Consider the following 15,377-nt stretch of genomic DNA (forward strand, 5'->3'; position numbering starts at 1 on the left):
GAAGTCCACAAACCACCTCTTAAGCCATTTATACATGAATGATGGTGGCTCGGTCGGTAACGCGTCTGACTACCATGCTCAAGGTCCCGAGTTCGATCCCCGGCCGATTCAAATCGGGGAACTTTTCTAACATTGGAAGCGGCCCCGGCATCGAATGACATGGGTACCTGGGGGAAACCCTGGGGGGTAAAGGTGGTCAGGGGCGTGGTGCTGATCACATCACCCCCACTCACGACCGGATCAAGAAAGTGTGGGGCGTTACCCCCACACCCCCTATACGCCTTCATGGTGTGGTGCTAAGCACAGGGGAGCATTTTACCTTTTTTTTTTTACCTTTATGATTCAATTGCAATTTAAACATAGCATTCCTGACCCAACAAAATCAATAATTGAGAGTCGGAACACCATTCTTATTGAAAAAGTCTGAAATTATACCCATTCATGAAAAATTAAACAGCGCGTTTACTTTAAGGTGGCTGTATATATGACAAGGCAAAGATAAGTAGATCAGCTGTAAGGATAATTTTCTTTCCAAGGAAGATGTATATCAGAAACTTGCATAAACTGTGATGTGTTTTCTCATGCTAAATGTAATCTGAGAAATTGTGTAAGCATAATGACAAAATTATTTTCACAGATATATATATATATATATGATAGTGGCGTAGCAACATATTTGCGAGGCCCTGGACAAGATTAGAATGTGAGGCCCCACCCATTCGAAATCTCAATGGATACGTCAGCAATTTATCATGTTTAATAATTTCACTCACCCTAAGAATGTCTCTCTCTGTTTTCTGGGAGCTGAAATCTGAACCTGTAGGACAGGCCCATTCCCAGGTGAGGGGCCATGTCCCCCTCTTACTATGGGATATTATAATGTGAGGATATAAAAACGTACGAAAATAACATTGACAATTTTTCAGATTGTGCAATTTAGATTTCATCTTTTAACATATGAATGGATGAATGGGTTGTTTGGGGAGAGGCAGGCTCCAGAAGTCGGCAGTCTGCAACATTGAGTAATTTTTGTTTTATAACATTGATGGAAGACCACAAGACATCCCATCCCGATTTTGTCAGAACAGTTCATTCTTTTTAATTCTTGCCCTGACTTTTTTCAAAGTCCAGTCATGTTGCGAATATGTTTTTCGGTTAACTCACATTTAGAAATGTTCTTCATTTAATAATCATTGCTAATATGTATCATTTAATTTATAAATATATTATTTTGTAACCATAGAAGAAAATTTACACTTTGCACTAGCTGCAATAATACCATAACATTGGTGGTCACATCTAATACTCCAACAGCATTTCGCCGACCACCGTGATGGAGTGGTTAGCACAGTGTGCTGTGATGCCATGTGTCCCAGGTTCCAATCCCAGGTTGAGCATGAGTGTTCTTTGTGGGTGTTCCTTCATCATATCATCACTAATCTTCATCACGATTAGACAAAAGTGTTAGAAAATTGATGTAAAATAATCTAACTTAATCATTCCATTCGGATTTGCCCCCTCCCTCTAGGTAGGGGCCTGCTGTAGAAAGGAAGAAATCAACGAACACATTTAAATGCCTCTGGCAGTTGGATGTGCTTTATTGTTAACTTATTAAAATTGGGAGTGCAAGGTCAAGAGAAATAAAAAATACAAGACAAACTGCTTTTTATTCAAGAAAAGGTTAAATGGGTAAAAATGTCCAAGCAAGTTATAGTGAATTTCTGCGTAAATGTTTCACATGTTAAATACGACGATAATTTTTACTTTTTTGGCCCTCCTTAGGCTGTAGGCTATGCCCTTGATTTGACGTATTCATTCAATTATAATGTTCAACAAGAATTTAAAACCAGTTTTAATTTTATTGCCTTCCATATTTTTTCTCACTTCTATTTATTACATTTTTCATATCAACCTCATGGGACGCGAGGGTGTGGGCAGTCGCCCATTGCTACGCCACTATACCGCGTTTGTTAGAACCTGTCCCATTTCCCGCGCTAGCGATCGCTCGACAGTTTCGGTGCCAATGAGAAACGAGGAAAAAATCGTCTGCTGGGCAGCGAGGAGCGAATGGAAGCCAGAAGAGAGGCGCTTACGTAGATGCTGTTGCCACGTTGCGTATTTTAATTGGCTGCCTGGCTTTGACTTTCTCCAGCACCAAGAAAAGCCAGCGATCAGCTAGCGTGGGAACCGGGACAGGTTGTAACAAACGTGGTATAATATAGGAAGTTGTTTTTCATTTGTATATTTTATGGTTGGTTATCCAATATAATTTATTATTGCTTCACTTGCTGCTATAGAAATATGCATTATTCTTTGTTGTATAATTGTGATCAAATAATAAAGACAGACAAGTATATTCCACCTGTTTAAACTTTCCATGCTGCTTTCTCTTCACTTAGGGTTACCAGAAGTCCGGTTTTTCCCAGAATTATCCTACATTTTAGTCTTATGTCCGGCATCCGGGAGGAATTTGAAAAATATCATAAATGTCCTACATTTTCATTGTCACATAATATTAATTAGGAAAATACATAACAGAAAAAAATCATGCAAGTTACAAGTCTATGGACTGCTCTTTCAAACTCAATAGTGAAATTTATTTTGATTCAGTTATTGCCCAAAAATAATAAGTTTGTCCTGCTATTAAACAAACTGGAAAATGGAGCAATTAATGAACAAAGTTTTGGGACCAGTTTCTGATAACGTCACTGTTCAATTCCTGAGCAGAATTTCTTGCATTATGGTTTATACTGATGGAACAAGGTGTTGCCCATTCTTATTCAATATAATTTGATTGTAAAGCAGGGATATAGAGAACAAAGTTATTCAGAGTGTGTGCCAGTCATGAAAGTCATGGATGTCAAGAAGAAGTAAATAAATTGACAAGTAGGTCAAGAAGTCAATAAATTATTCTTGTGCTCAAGAATTTTTGCTATCATAATGACTGATTGGTTCATTTAGTTTATTTTACTTCACTTTTTTCTGTCCCTTTGGCTAATCGTGAAGATGAGGATGAATGGTAGTAAGATAAGATGGATGAAGGGACAGTCAAAAACATATAGGGACAACCGACACAAGCCCCACATAAGATTATACTGGCTGCAAGCCTTGCTTGTCTGCCAAACAGTTCAGGATGCATTAATACGAGAAAGCAGATGTAATTCTCTTCTTAAATTCAGTTTCAGTTTTTATCTTAACTGGCCCTTTGGTAGGGTTTTTCATTAAATAAATATTTATTTTCTTAATGAATTTCTAACTTTACCTAAGTAGGGGTTGAATAAATAAACGTTAAGAAAAACTGAAAAAAGGTCTACAAAAGTCCAGAAAAGGTTAAGAATTCTGCATGTGTTATTTTGGTAGACACTCTGTTATTGAACTAAAAACTACCCAAGATGAAACTTCTGGAACCATTTTAAATTATGGTAATTGCTGAACATTTGTTTGCCATTACAGGTCATAATTCAAATGTTGAGAGAGTACTTTCATTACTATCAGCACAACAGACTCACGAGGGAAATTATTTTTTCATAAAGTCTGTAAAATGTTTGGTACTGGTCCCTATAATTTCAAGGAGTTTGACTGTCCACTCTAACATAAATATACAGTTTGACTAAACCTGAAATTTTGATAAAAATTGTCTGCTCTAAGAAGTACCACTTAAATCATGTAGTAAGAGGTGCATTGATTAGTATGATTGCAAGTTTTGAAATTTTGCATTTAAAAATTCATTTTTTAAAACAAAAAAGTGTCATTTTTCAACTTCTTTTAATGTGTTCTATAGAAATATGTATTATTTATTGAGAATGTTTTGTGTCCTACATTTTTACTTAATGCCCTACATTTTGGGACAGCATGTCCTACATTTCCCTTACAGTGATCTGGTAACCCTATCTTCACTACAGAATAGAAATAAATAGCATTCTGTATGTCAGTAATTAATTTCAATAGCATGTGCTCTGATAATTGAGAATTAAATGGGCAAATACATTGTTTACCCTCCAAGACTTGGTACTATAAATGAAGATAGTGACCTTGGGTTTTGTTCATAGATGATTTGTTATTCTAAATGTACTCAGCTTCTCTGAAAATCTTTGTCCACAGTTTTATTAGTCACTTTTTATGTTAGTGAATTATACATTGTACATGAGAGTGGAAGAATGGTAACACATGGCTCACTTTATAAGTAGGTTTTTTAAATTTATTTATATATATATATATATAAGCAACATTAAACAAGCTAAGAATTAACAAGACAAATCCTGTCATTTGTTACCAAACTTCCATGGTTCATGGTGCGTGCAGTATGTCAGTTTTTTTTAACTCTGTTGGTGCCCTCTTTCCCTTTGGTCAACAATCAATAACTATATGTTCTATTTATGTGATGGTTTGCTTTTAAAAATTTGGTGTTTCTCCCCCACAATGCACAGTTTGATAACCTCTGCTCTGTGATGTTGGTTGCTTTGCAATTTATACATGTTTGTGGTCAAGCAGTTTGATTCATTTCACGTTTTAGTTCTTCTGTGTTATCTACCCCATATCAGTTGAATACTGAAAGCATATGCATGCCGTATTTTTTCATTACCCTACTGTTACTTGATTTGATATTGATTGTTGAATGAATCTGAACTGAAGAATATGTTCAAGTGTTGTTCCCATCTCCCAATATCTCTTTACAGACATAGCTCATTCACCAAATAAGGCCTGGTAGGCAATTTGTTAGCATCATTGTTACTTCCTATGTTATTAGATTGGAATATTCTACTTATTTAATTTGGTTTCTCAGTCATATTCATAATGCTGGTTCAACACCGAAAATGTGTTTTGTGCAAGATCCACACAAGTGTTCACCCCTAAGGTTAGATTGCTAATAATTCGATCAAGATGAATTCTTAGACAATTTAGAAAAGTCATTAGAAACTAGGTTCATTTTGTGTGGATTGTAGGTTCAGATTCCCAATACTCATTAATTACATTTTTTACATCATCCCTCCCCAATGAGTGCTGAGGTGTTGTGAATGCTTCTATGCAGTTTTGGTAAATTCTGTTCATTTTTAATCCTATATCCGTTGATCCGCATTGATGTAATGATCCTTCAAAAAATGAACAATAATTTTAAAACTTTTTGCCAGCTCATTTCATCCTAAAACATCACATTTCATCAAAATACCTTCTAGCTATTTTGATGATGTAATTAGTTCATAAAAATTCAAGGAAAGTTAGTCGCGGGCACTCAATTATTAGCATTTAAAAGGAATTGTTGGTATAGATGTGTTGGACATTTATAATTGTGTGAGCTTCTTGATAACTGATTATTCTGTTAAAGTAAAAAATGAAAAATTGTTGTTGCTAGAAAGTTGCATCAAAATGCTAATAGTTAGGTGTATTTTCAGGTGAGAAAGTATTATGCTTTCATGGACCATTAATCTATGAAGCTAAGTGTTTAAAAGCTCAGGTGAAGGAAAAACAGATCAAATATTTCATTCATTATGCGGGATGGAATAAAAAGTAAGTAGTACTTACTTTGTATTCTTTAAAAGTCATATCAGTTTGCTGTAGGTGTAGGAACAAAAAGTTGGTAGTTTGTTGCTGACTCTCCAAGTGTTTGGTGAACTGGAAAGCATGCTAACAGTTCTTCACTACAAGTTTCTCACTAACTGCATTGTATTATGGATTGTTTGCTTCAAAAAATATCATAATTTCTGATTGTTCCAATTAACTGCACTGTTAATTAACACATACTTGTTTTCCAAAATTGTGTTTGCATTTTTGAAGTACATTTTTCTGGTGCTCCTGCCTGTGAAACATGTAGCAAAGATGCAAACCTAATGCAGAGAAAATGTATGTCATCGTAGTAGCAGTATTTCACAAAATCACCAAAATTATCACACTATAGCTGTATTGTTATGAGATGCAGTAACCAAATTTTGCTAAATATGAATTGTAAGTGGTTAGTTTAGTCGCAATGAATGCCTTTGTAATAATTGCAGTTATAGGAGAAATGAAAGCTAGTATCCGTATATTTTCCTCTTTATTGGAGCATGGGATCTTTTGCTTTAATCTTGGTCTTGTGCAGGCTATTTCCTACTTTTTGGGGGTGAAATAGTCTACCTATAGATTTTGTAAGCTATAGATCTTTCCTTTCTTCCTTTGGAATTTAGATATAATTAATTTACACATAGTTGTAGAATCAGATTAGGTATGGTGCTTGGATTTCATATTTTAATTTATGATGAATTGTTGAAAAACCTCTCATCTTCAGTGGTGTATTCTCCCATGTTACCTGGTATACCGCCAGTAAACCAACTTTATTTATTTATATGAATAAATTGTTGTACTTGCATGCTGGAATTGGTGTTTTATTTCTATTATATTGTAATAAGAATGATTGTGGTAAACCAGGTCAAATTTTCAGAATATGCCACTGCTCATCTTTCATATTATGCATTTGTAGTTGTATTCTTCTTTAATGTTCATACAATGGCATTGAGACATTTATAATCAGAGCTAAGTGTGATTGGTTGTTGAGTGTAATTGAATTACTCACACTTGTTTACTTACTATATCCATAATCAGCAACTCTGATTCTGTTACTTTCCCACACATCATCATAGAAAAAATGTAGGTGGAGAATGCTTCATTAAATTACTAATTTTGCTATTTGTCATTATTTGTTTTTGTAACATTGCATGAAATATAAGATGTGATTCTTACCATGATCATTGTATGTTGTTTGATATATATTAGTTCAGATGTGACGTATTGCATTATTATTATTATTTGTAAAGAGTTGAAGGTTCTATGTATATTTTAAAAGCTGAAAATTAATCATACCTCCTCAGAATTTTTGGTGATATGTTTCTCATAGTTCATATATTTGTTTTGTATTTAATTCTTAGAATGGACAGGAGAGAGAATAATAATTTACAGTATCAATCTGAATATCTCTGAAATTGTTTACATTTATATTTACCAATTTTTGCTAAGCTATATTAATACAGTGGAACCCTGATTTTACAATCCCCTATTTTACACTTTCCTGCATTATACATTCAGTCTTGATGGTTCAAATATAGCAAAAATGTTATAAAATTTTCCCCTATTTTACATTTTGTTCCACTGTATGTGTCGGGAGTGTTACATTTAGTGCAAATTTATTTGTGTAAAATCAGATAACATGACATATTATCCTGAAAAGTTATGTTATCCTTAGTTTTCAACATTAGATAATGTTCATGTTTTTACACCCTTCAGTGTATAAGGGGAAAATCCCCTTATGTAAAACCCATACCTTAAAGATAAAGAGGGGATGTAAAGAGCCCTTGAGAAAGGTTAAAGATCAAGTTGTGAAGGGACCTGCACAGGACGAACACAACACATTAAAGAAGGTGTGGATAGTTTAATGGTCGTTAGTTACTGTAATATGTCTACATAATGGATAAATATGATACACTGTTTTTAACCTTTAGTGAATGGTAGCCTTTCCCACCTGTAAGCCACTTGAAATGTGATGTTTCTAAGCATGTTCTTTCCAAATGTGCAGTGCTGCTCAGAACAATCCTAGAAAAAACTATTTACCATAGACATTTAGGGTGTTTTCTCCCCTCAAAGTATTGTACACAAAAGTTCCTATTCGGACAGCTCCTGTGATCAGACATGAATAAAGAATTCTAAAATTTAAGTGTTCCAGTTAGATTGGCAATGTGGATAGGATGATGCACGACAAAGCTAGAAGCAATGAGTTTGAATCGTGGGTCAGCCATGAATGTGTCTATTTGTAGCATGGTTTATGAGGTTAGGTGTAAATGTGACAAATATGAAAATATAAGTACAAAAAATATGGAATAGGAGGGGTAAAGTGAAGGATGTGAGGAGAGACTGAAGTGAATTGGGATAGCCTCTTTGACATTATTCAGACTAGCGGTATGGCTCAAGGCTCATATATGAGCTTTCTTCCAACATTTACGTACTACGGTGTTTTTAGATTGGGAATGGAACAGATGGGTTGTCGCTATCCGGAAGCATTCGTTTAAGGAGATATTATGACTATTGATGTGAAGAGCAACAGTGAAATCCAGGTTTTGGTTGGAAGAGTGGTGGTTGTTGAAGCAGGTTGAAAGTTGTTACTGTTTACCCCAGGGAAGATCTACAACAGATATTGTGGATCAAAATGTAGATGATGTTTGAGGTGTGACAGGTTTCTTTGATGGAGGGTAAAGTTGCCTGCGGCAGTGTGAATCTACAGAGTAGAAGAGGTGATGAGAATTGGACAGGTTTTGCACTTCAGGTCTTGGTTGCATTTGGGTTCAAGATGGTGGGGTGCTGTAGTACCCACATACGGTACATGCACAGTCAATGACACTTATGGATTGTAATGATCCCATTGAATGTCAGTAACGTTATTACTACCCGTAAGTGTCTATGACTGTACATACGAGTTGGTTAGAGCCTACTCAGAGGCCTATGAAATCCATTCAAAGCAACATTCAAATGCTTGTCATTTGAGATGGAAACATGTTGCTGAAATAATGACAACTAAAAGTCGTCAATATCGCGATACGATATATCACCCAAAACTAGTAGTGTCATGCCATGATCTGCTGGCTTTCAGCTCTGGCACAGCCCATACACACTCCTGATGAACACGACCTTTTCAAGAGTCCCCACAGCCAGAAATCACATGGGATCAAGTCTGGATTGATTGATTTGGTGCTTTAAGTCCACTTTATGCACAGTAAGGCTAATTCGGGACTGGACCTACAGTTTAAAGTAGAATCCGAACCACTATGTGCCTCCACCGGGTATCAAACCCGGGATCAAGTCTGGAGAATGGGCTGGCCATGCATCTGGAAAACCTTTAGAGATAACACCATCATCTCCCATGTTGGCACAAAGCAGGTCATTCACTTGTCGGCCAACATATAGGGATACTCTATCTTTCATGAAGACAGGAGAGTCTAAACTTCGTCATGCACTCAGAGCAGACCATATGACAGCACTTAACATGTCAGCTCCTCAAAGCAAAAGGGACCCAGAATGAAATCAGTGGTAAATCTACACCCCACATTGATGTAATCAAAATGCAACTTCTGTTTCAGCATCGCATTTTCTCTTGGTGGCAAAGATTTAAAATTTTTATTCAGTGGCATTCACTTCTCCATGGTATGCATAATCTCTGTACCAAGTTTCACAGCAATCCATTACTTTGAACAGGCTCCAGAGGGCTCTGAGTATGTAACTGTAATTCTAACCACCCAGTATAGAAGAGGCTACGCAGCAAATGTTCTTGCATGCATCTGTTTTCAAGCTGTTGTAATGTGAGATCTAATTCAACTGTAATGACAAACTGAGTAAGAATAAATTGAAATATTATGTGAGAAAGTGTGTTTGTGTGACAATAGATAATACCATGTACTTTTGTTTATCTTGGTAAGTCATAACGTTAAAGTACAGTAACATATTCATGTTTTTTTTTTTGTTTTTTTTTGTTAAGTAATGAATTCATTTTCTAATTTCAGTTGGGACGAGTGGGTGCCAGAAAGCCGTGTGTTAAAATACAATGAAGCAAACGTCCAGAAGCAAAAAGAGTTGCAAAGAGCCCATGAAGCTCAAATGTAAGTGTTTTAAATTTCAGTATTCCATCTAAGTTCTTTCCGAATGTTAACCTTGTACAAATTGTATACTTCATTCATACTACGTACCAGTGGCGTAGCGTTATAGTACGCCCGTACGCCCGGCATTCCCAGATTTAAAATTTCAAAAATGCTAAAATGCTGTGATTATAAAGTAAAACGTGACTAATTTCAAATATGTTTGACCTTCATGGCATTATAATAGCTATTTTTCGCGATCCGCTTGCAACGCTCCACTCTCAATGCTCGTTCTAGCATCTCTTTTCAATGCCTTTCCCGGCCGGATGCCGAGCAGGTTCGGCGTACAGGACTCCTATATTCCTTGCTGCCTTTATGGAGGGAAAGCTTCCATTTCTACAGCACGCACGTAAATGGGCTCTCTTACACCAGCGTACGAGAGGTCTACCGTGATTGGTTCATGTGACCCTTCCTGCCTTCTGAAGCAGACGGCAGCAGTAGAATTCCTACCTGGTTCTTCGCTCTTCACGCTCATGCAACTCGTGGTATGGGATGCTACAATACGCAATATTGACTGACGTAACTTTACCAATCTCAAATATAGTGCTTTTTAATGGCCACTGCATTGTATGATTTATCGCACGAACAGCGATGTGCATTAGAAAGATCAACACAGTTTTTGTGAAGTAAGTTGGTGAAGTCCTCGTGGTAGAAATTCAGCCTGTTGCTGCTCTACCACTTACCCGCAAAACTATTATTTTTTTTATTGTATATTTTCGTTATTATCTAACTGCTTAATATTGTGTCAATGGAAATGTTTAGCATTCATTTGAAAACTCTTAACATCGAATGGTCTCTGGATAAAATTATTTTAAAATGTTTATCAGCATTCTCAAGATGTAATAAACAGTGGTCTGAATTACTAATCGGCACTGTTACGTCAGTAGAGTGTACGATATTTGGATCATCCACTCTGCTTTGCACAGTGCGCCAAGACGACAGAGGTCCCTGGTTCGAATCCCAGCGTGAGCACGAGTGTTCTTTGTCAGTGTCCCTTCATCAATATCATCATTCATATTCATATTCGCGATTAACCAAAAGTGGTAGAAAAGCGAAGTAAAATAAACCAAATCAATGAGTAGTTGGATCAACCACAACAATGACGTCTGCTGTTGTTCAAAGGTGCTTGTGATTCAGGTAGGTTTTCTAAGGACTTGCATCATGCAGAAAGGTATAAAACACCAGAGTTCAAAACATTTGTGGCATAGTGAGGCATCTAATTGTCTAGCTAAAACATGCATGGATGATGTTTTATTGAAAACCCAACTGACTTCAGGCACATAAACAATACCTGTGGCGACTAATACCAGAAGTACGTTATTAAGCTAGAAAGGGCCGACCCTTCCTTCGGACTTGGCGTTCCCACCCGAAATGTCCATGCTACGCCACTGCTACGTACTCATATCCTTCTTGGGTATAGTATTTGACTTTACAGTCTTTCACAGATTGCAAACAGTTTTTTTATATTATTTTTTATCAGTTGTAATGGCAGTGCAGTCAAGCAAATAAATATTCATACATCAGAATTGTTAAGTATTCTTGATATATAAAACTACTCTCAGATATTAATTTGTTTCTTATATGTTTGCTTGATTCCTAAATATTAAGGATATTTTTTCATTATCCAACATATCCAACATGATTTCATGGATTCTGCATAGGCATATTGCAGGGAAAGTGAGTGGATTTTATCAGCAATAGAAGAAGCAAAAATACCACAATGCTGTTGGTATAGTTATGCTTTTTGAGGAACTTTAGGTACATCAAAATAAACAGTGTTGCCTTCAATGATGATGTTTTTTTCCATCAATGTATACCTGTTTTGCAGGATAGAGTATAACATTCATAAGTAACAGAAAATAATATTATACAGTTGTGCTCTTACAGCTGAAAAAATAATCTAGCCTGCAAAATTCAAGGAAATCTTTCTACGAGGTTGGGGAGGTTTTTTTTTTTTTTTTTTTTTTTTAAGTTCAGAAACGTGGATAGGTTGCAAAAATTCAAATACCGGTATGTTTGTCGTACTGGAGATAATTTTGTAAGTTTAGCACAGGTTTACATCAGGTGTTTCTTAAGCATGCATGAATCTTACATTTTATGAACTTTGATTTCTATATAAAGAATAATCTACCTTCTGTGGTGTAACTCTTATATATCCTCAATATTTCTATATTATGCAGAAAATAGGTAACCAGTGTATCTCTTGAGAAAGCAATGTTCATTTGCAGTGTGCAAATCATGCTCAGACAAACTAATAGAGACTGGCCCTACAGTTGAAAGTGGGATCCGAGGTATTTTACAATGTGCCCCCGCTGAAGATCAACCTTGGGTCCCCTTGCTTAGAAGATGAGTGTTACAGAGGCTCATTTGTTGTAAATCGTGAAAATTAAGAAGTTATACATTTTTTATATGTATGTAAACAAATATTTTCAAATGAACACATGGACAATTACAAGGAACTTTTCGTTTCATGTGGGCCATTCCATCTGAAATGAACCAATGAAAAGGCACTTTTCAACCTCACATATTTTGCTTCATTTGAAATTTGACATACTGAAAGAGCCACCTGAGGTAGGAAATTATGCAGAGTTGTAGATCCATATCTGTTTTATTTCCGAAATTACAGGGGTGCAAGATGTGCGATTTTGGCCATTTTTGTTTCAACATGTTAACTTTAAATTGCAATATTTCCCGCAATCTATAGAAGTGATTAAGACAGCATTAGAAAGGTCTTGAAGGACTCTTTCACACGAGATATAGCATGCCCCTGTCAGGGTAAAAATCACTTGAAGGTGGTGTAAAGAAAACTTTGGTAGCCATTTTCTCAAAAATGAGTTTTTTAATTTAAAAGAAATAACACATGTCATGCGTACACAATTTCTCAATAACTGCAAAATTTAAAAATGGGATGCCAATATGATCTGGAGTTAGGCTAGATTGAGGTTAGGTTAGGTTAGGGTAGGGTATTTTGATGGACAAATTCCTATAATTCAAAAGTAGAAGTCTTAACAGAAATTAAATATGATATTATTTGAATTGACATACATGAAGCTGATTTTTACATTCCCAGTTGTTAGAATTACAGGATGATTCAAAAGATTGCTCCCATAGGCAACTTCATTATTAGTGCACATAGAGATAAATAAATGGAAGGAGGGAAAAGTTGTGGGAAATAGATGAGTTTCAATCTAAATTGCTTGAATTGTCAACGTAGCATGCACCGTTCAGGGTGCGTGTGTGCATGCTTGCATGTGCAATGGCCTAGCCCGTCTCCAAAATACTTCCAGAGCCCCTGTTTTCATTTGACTTAACCCTTTATTGGTAAGCTGGAGCACTCAGTTTCCTTAGTTCACAAAAGATTTAGATCACAGAATTAAACATTGTTTGATTTTACGGTATGAGCCAAGCCATGAATTTGTGAATAATGGGCTATGTAATAATTATGAAATTCAAACAACACGGGTTAATATCGAATGTAAAGGGTTACCATTTCAGAAGGCACCCAGATGTCAACCTCTCTTTCATGTTGTACACCCTGGACTCCCTTTGCAGACTAACGAAGCTCTGGTGCCTTGGCCTGCAGCCAGGATTATCCTGTTTAGGAATTGTGATGTGTCGTCCATGTTTGTGATTGTCCCCGCATCCATCTCATCATACCACCATTCATCCCATTGTCATGATTAGCCAAAGCTGGCAGAAAAGTGATGTAATGCAAGAGTTAATATCTTTATTTTAATTACATATTGTAATGAAAATGTTGAATAAAACCATACACACATTATTGTTGTTCAATGAAGAAAAACTGCTCAGTGAGCAACGTTTCAATTCTTTATGCAAACCTTCTTGAGAGAATATTCAATTCCTGGTGCTCCCGATGGTGCAGTGGTAGCGTCGTTGCCCCCGACAGCCCGGACAGGACGAGAACAGAAACACACACACAGACCAAGACGCCTACCTTCAATTTTTGCTAACCGTCAAATTTAATCGAGGGGTTCCAGGTTCAATACCCGGTGGAAGCACATAGTGGTTCGGATCCCACTTTGAACTGTAGGTCCAGTCCCAATTAGCCTTACTGTGCATAAAGTGGACTTAGACACTAAATCAATCATTCAATTCCTGGTGGAGATGGTTTGGATTTCACTTTAAACTGTAGGCCCAATGTTAATTGAACTAACTGTGCATAAAGTTGACTTAAACTTTAGGCCTTTTAGCCAACCGTTGAAAACTTTCAGAGGATATGATTTATGATGCAAAATAATTCTGGAGCTTTCCTTTCAGGAAAAATAAGAAGACAGCAGCAAAAACACCAATTTTAAAGAGGAAAATTGATGGTGCTCCAAGAGATCCTGACAGCCGAGCATCAACTCCATCAGCAGAGAAGCCAATTAAAGCAAAAGGAACTCCTCTGCCCTCACCTGCAGCAGTACAAGAACCTGCTTCGGATATTCCAAGGAAGAAACGGGGTCGATTGGATCAAACTGTTGAGACTGTAAGTAATTTGCATGTGGCTGCATCAATATGAAATTTATACTTTATTAGAAGTACCATAGGCAGTTAAAATGTATCATCTTTAAGGTACGACTGGAATTTGCTTTTGCTTTTGTCTGGATATTTGTATCAGTTTTGCGACATCATAAGGTTGTTAGTTATATTTACTTATGAGAAGTTGAAAGTACTTCACAACAGGACTTCCTCTTTCACATATAATGCTGTAACCAAATTATTTTGCAACATATGGTGTGGCAAAAGTTAATCTCATACTTAAGTGGTAGCCATTTTATTATTTCAGTTAGCTCTTGTGTAATTCTTTGAATATTTTAAAGAAAAACTGGTAGATTGATATCATATAGTTGCAGTGGAATACTTATATGTTAGTATTTATAAATATTCTGAATGCAACTTCTGATTGTTACCATGTTCAAATTTTGTTATCAGAATCTGTGGGAATTTTGAAGAGTATCAATAATTGTTCAAAGTAGTAGTGTGTTTATTCATGGTTATTTTAATGAGGATGCTATTACAGAAACTCTAATTTTTAAAAAAAAAATTGCTAGTGGCAAGAAAACAATAAATTTGCAATTTAAATACATCTGAGGTTTGTTACAAACAGTATTTGTTTTGTGTTTTATTATGCGTAACTAATTGAGTGCATTATTATTTTATATTTATGTATGTTATCTGAACTAGGGTTGACTATTTTAAAATTATAAAGAGTTTGTATTCTTAGATTTCTTCCATGGTTCTCAAGAGTTTAAAAGAGCCAATAGAATTTGAACTTTCAGCCCTCCCCACTCAACAAGGGAGTTTGTATAAATATGGCCTCTCTGACAGAGGGTGAGACAGGAAGAGACTAAGAGTGTGTGAAACTGATAGTCAGAGGGAGAGTGTTCTTGCATACTTCAGTGGCCTCCCATGAGTTACAAAGCATTACTGCTCACATTACAGAAACTATGTATATAATGCCAATTAGGGAACTTAAATGGAAGAATCCGAACCTTGTTCGTTTTGTAAATAAATGTACAGGGTGGCCAGAAAGTCCCTTTACACCTCCACTAATTTCATCCCTACATGAATAATATTTACAGTTAGTTGTCCAAAACATCCGTATGTGCAACTCCATGATCCCTGCACAGTTTGATACGCCCATTGATGGCCATTGGCCGGAATGCGTGCACGCCTAAGTCCATTTTCGTGTGGAGCTGCATTGTGCTCCTTGCATTTCCAAGTTCT

At 36.2% G+C, this 15,377-nt stretch overlaps 1 protein-coding gene across 1 annotated transcript in view; it reads left to right on the forward strand.

Moving 5' to 3' along the window:
• LOC146003035 (uncharacterized) overlaps positions 1-15,377 on the forward strand; it is a 74,702-nt gene that overhangs the window by 49,315 nt on the left and 10,010 nt on the right. The window contains exons 13-15 of the mRNA XM_083141198.1: positions 5,391-5,505; positions 9,516-9,611; positions 13,926-14,136. Of these exons, the coding sequence (XP_082997324.1) occupies positions 5,391-5,505; positions 9,516-9,611; positions 13,926-14,136 (422 nt within the window). The remainder of the gene's footprint in view (positions 1-5,390; positions 5,506-9,515; positions 9,612-13,925; positions 14,137-15,377) is intronic.

The sequence above is a fragment of the Lepisma saccharinum genome, chromosome 19 (genome assembly GCF_977018435.1).
Source record: "Lepisma saccharinum chromosome 19, izLepSacc3.1, whole genome shotgun sequence".
Taxonomy (NCBI): domain Eukaryota; kingdom Metazoa; phylum Arthropoda; class Insecta; order Zygentoma; family Lepismatidae; genus Lepisma; species Lepisma saccharinum.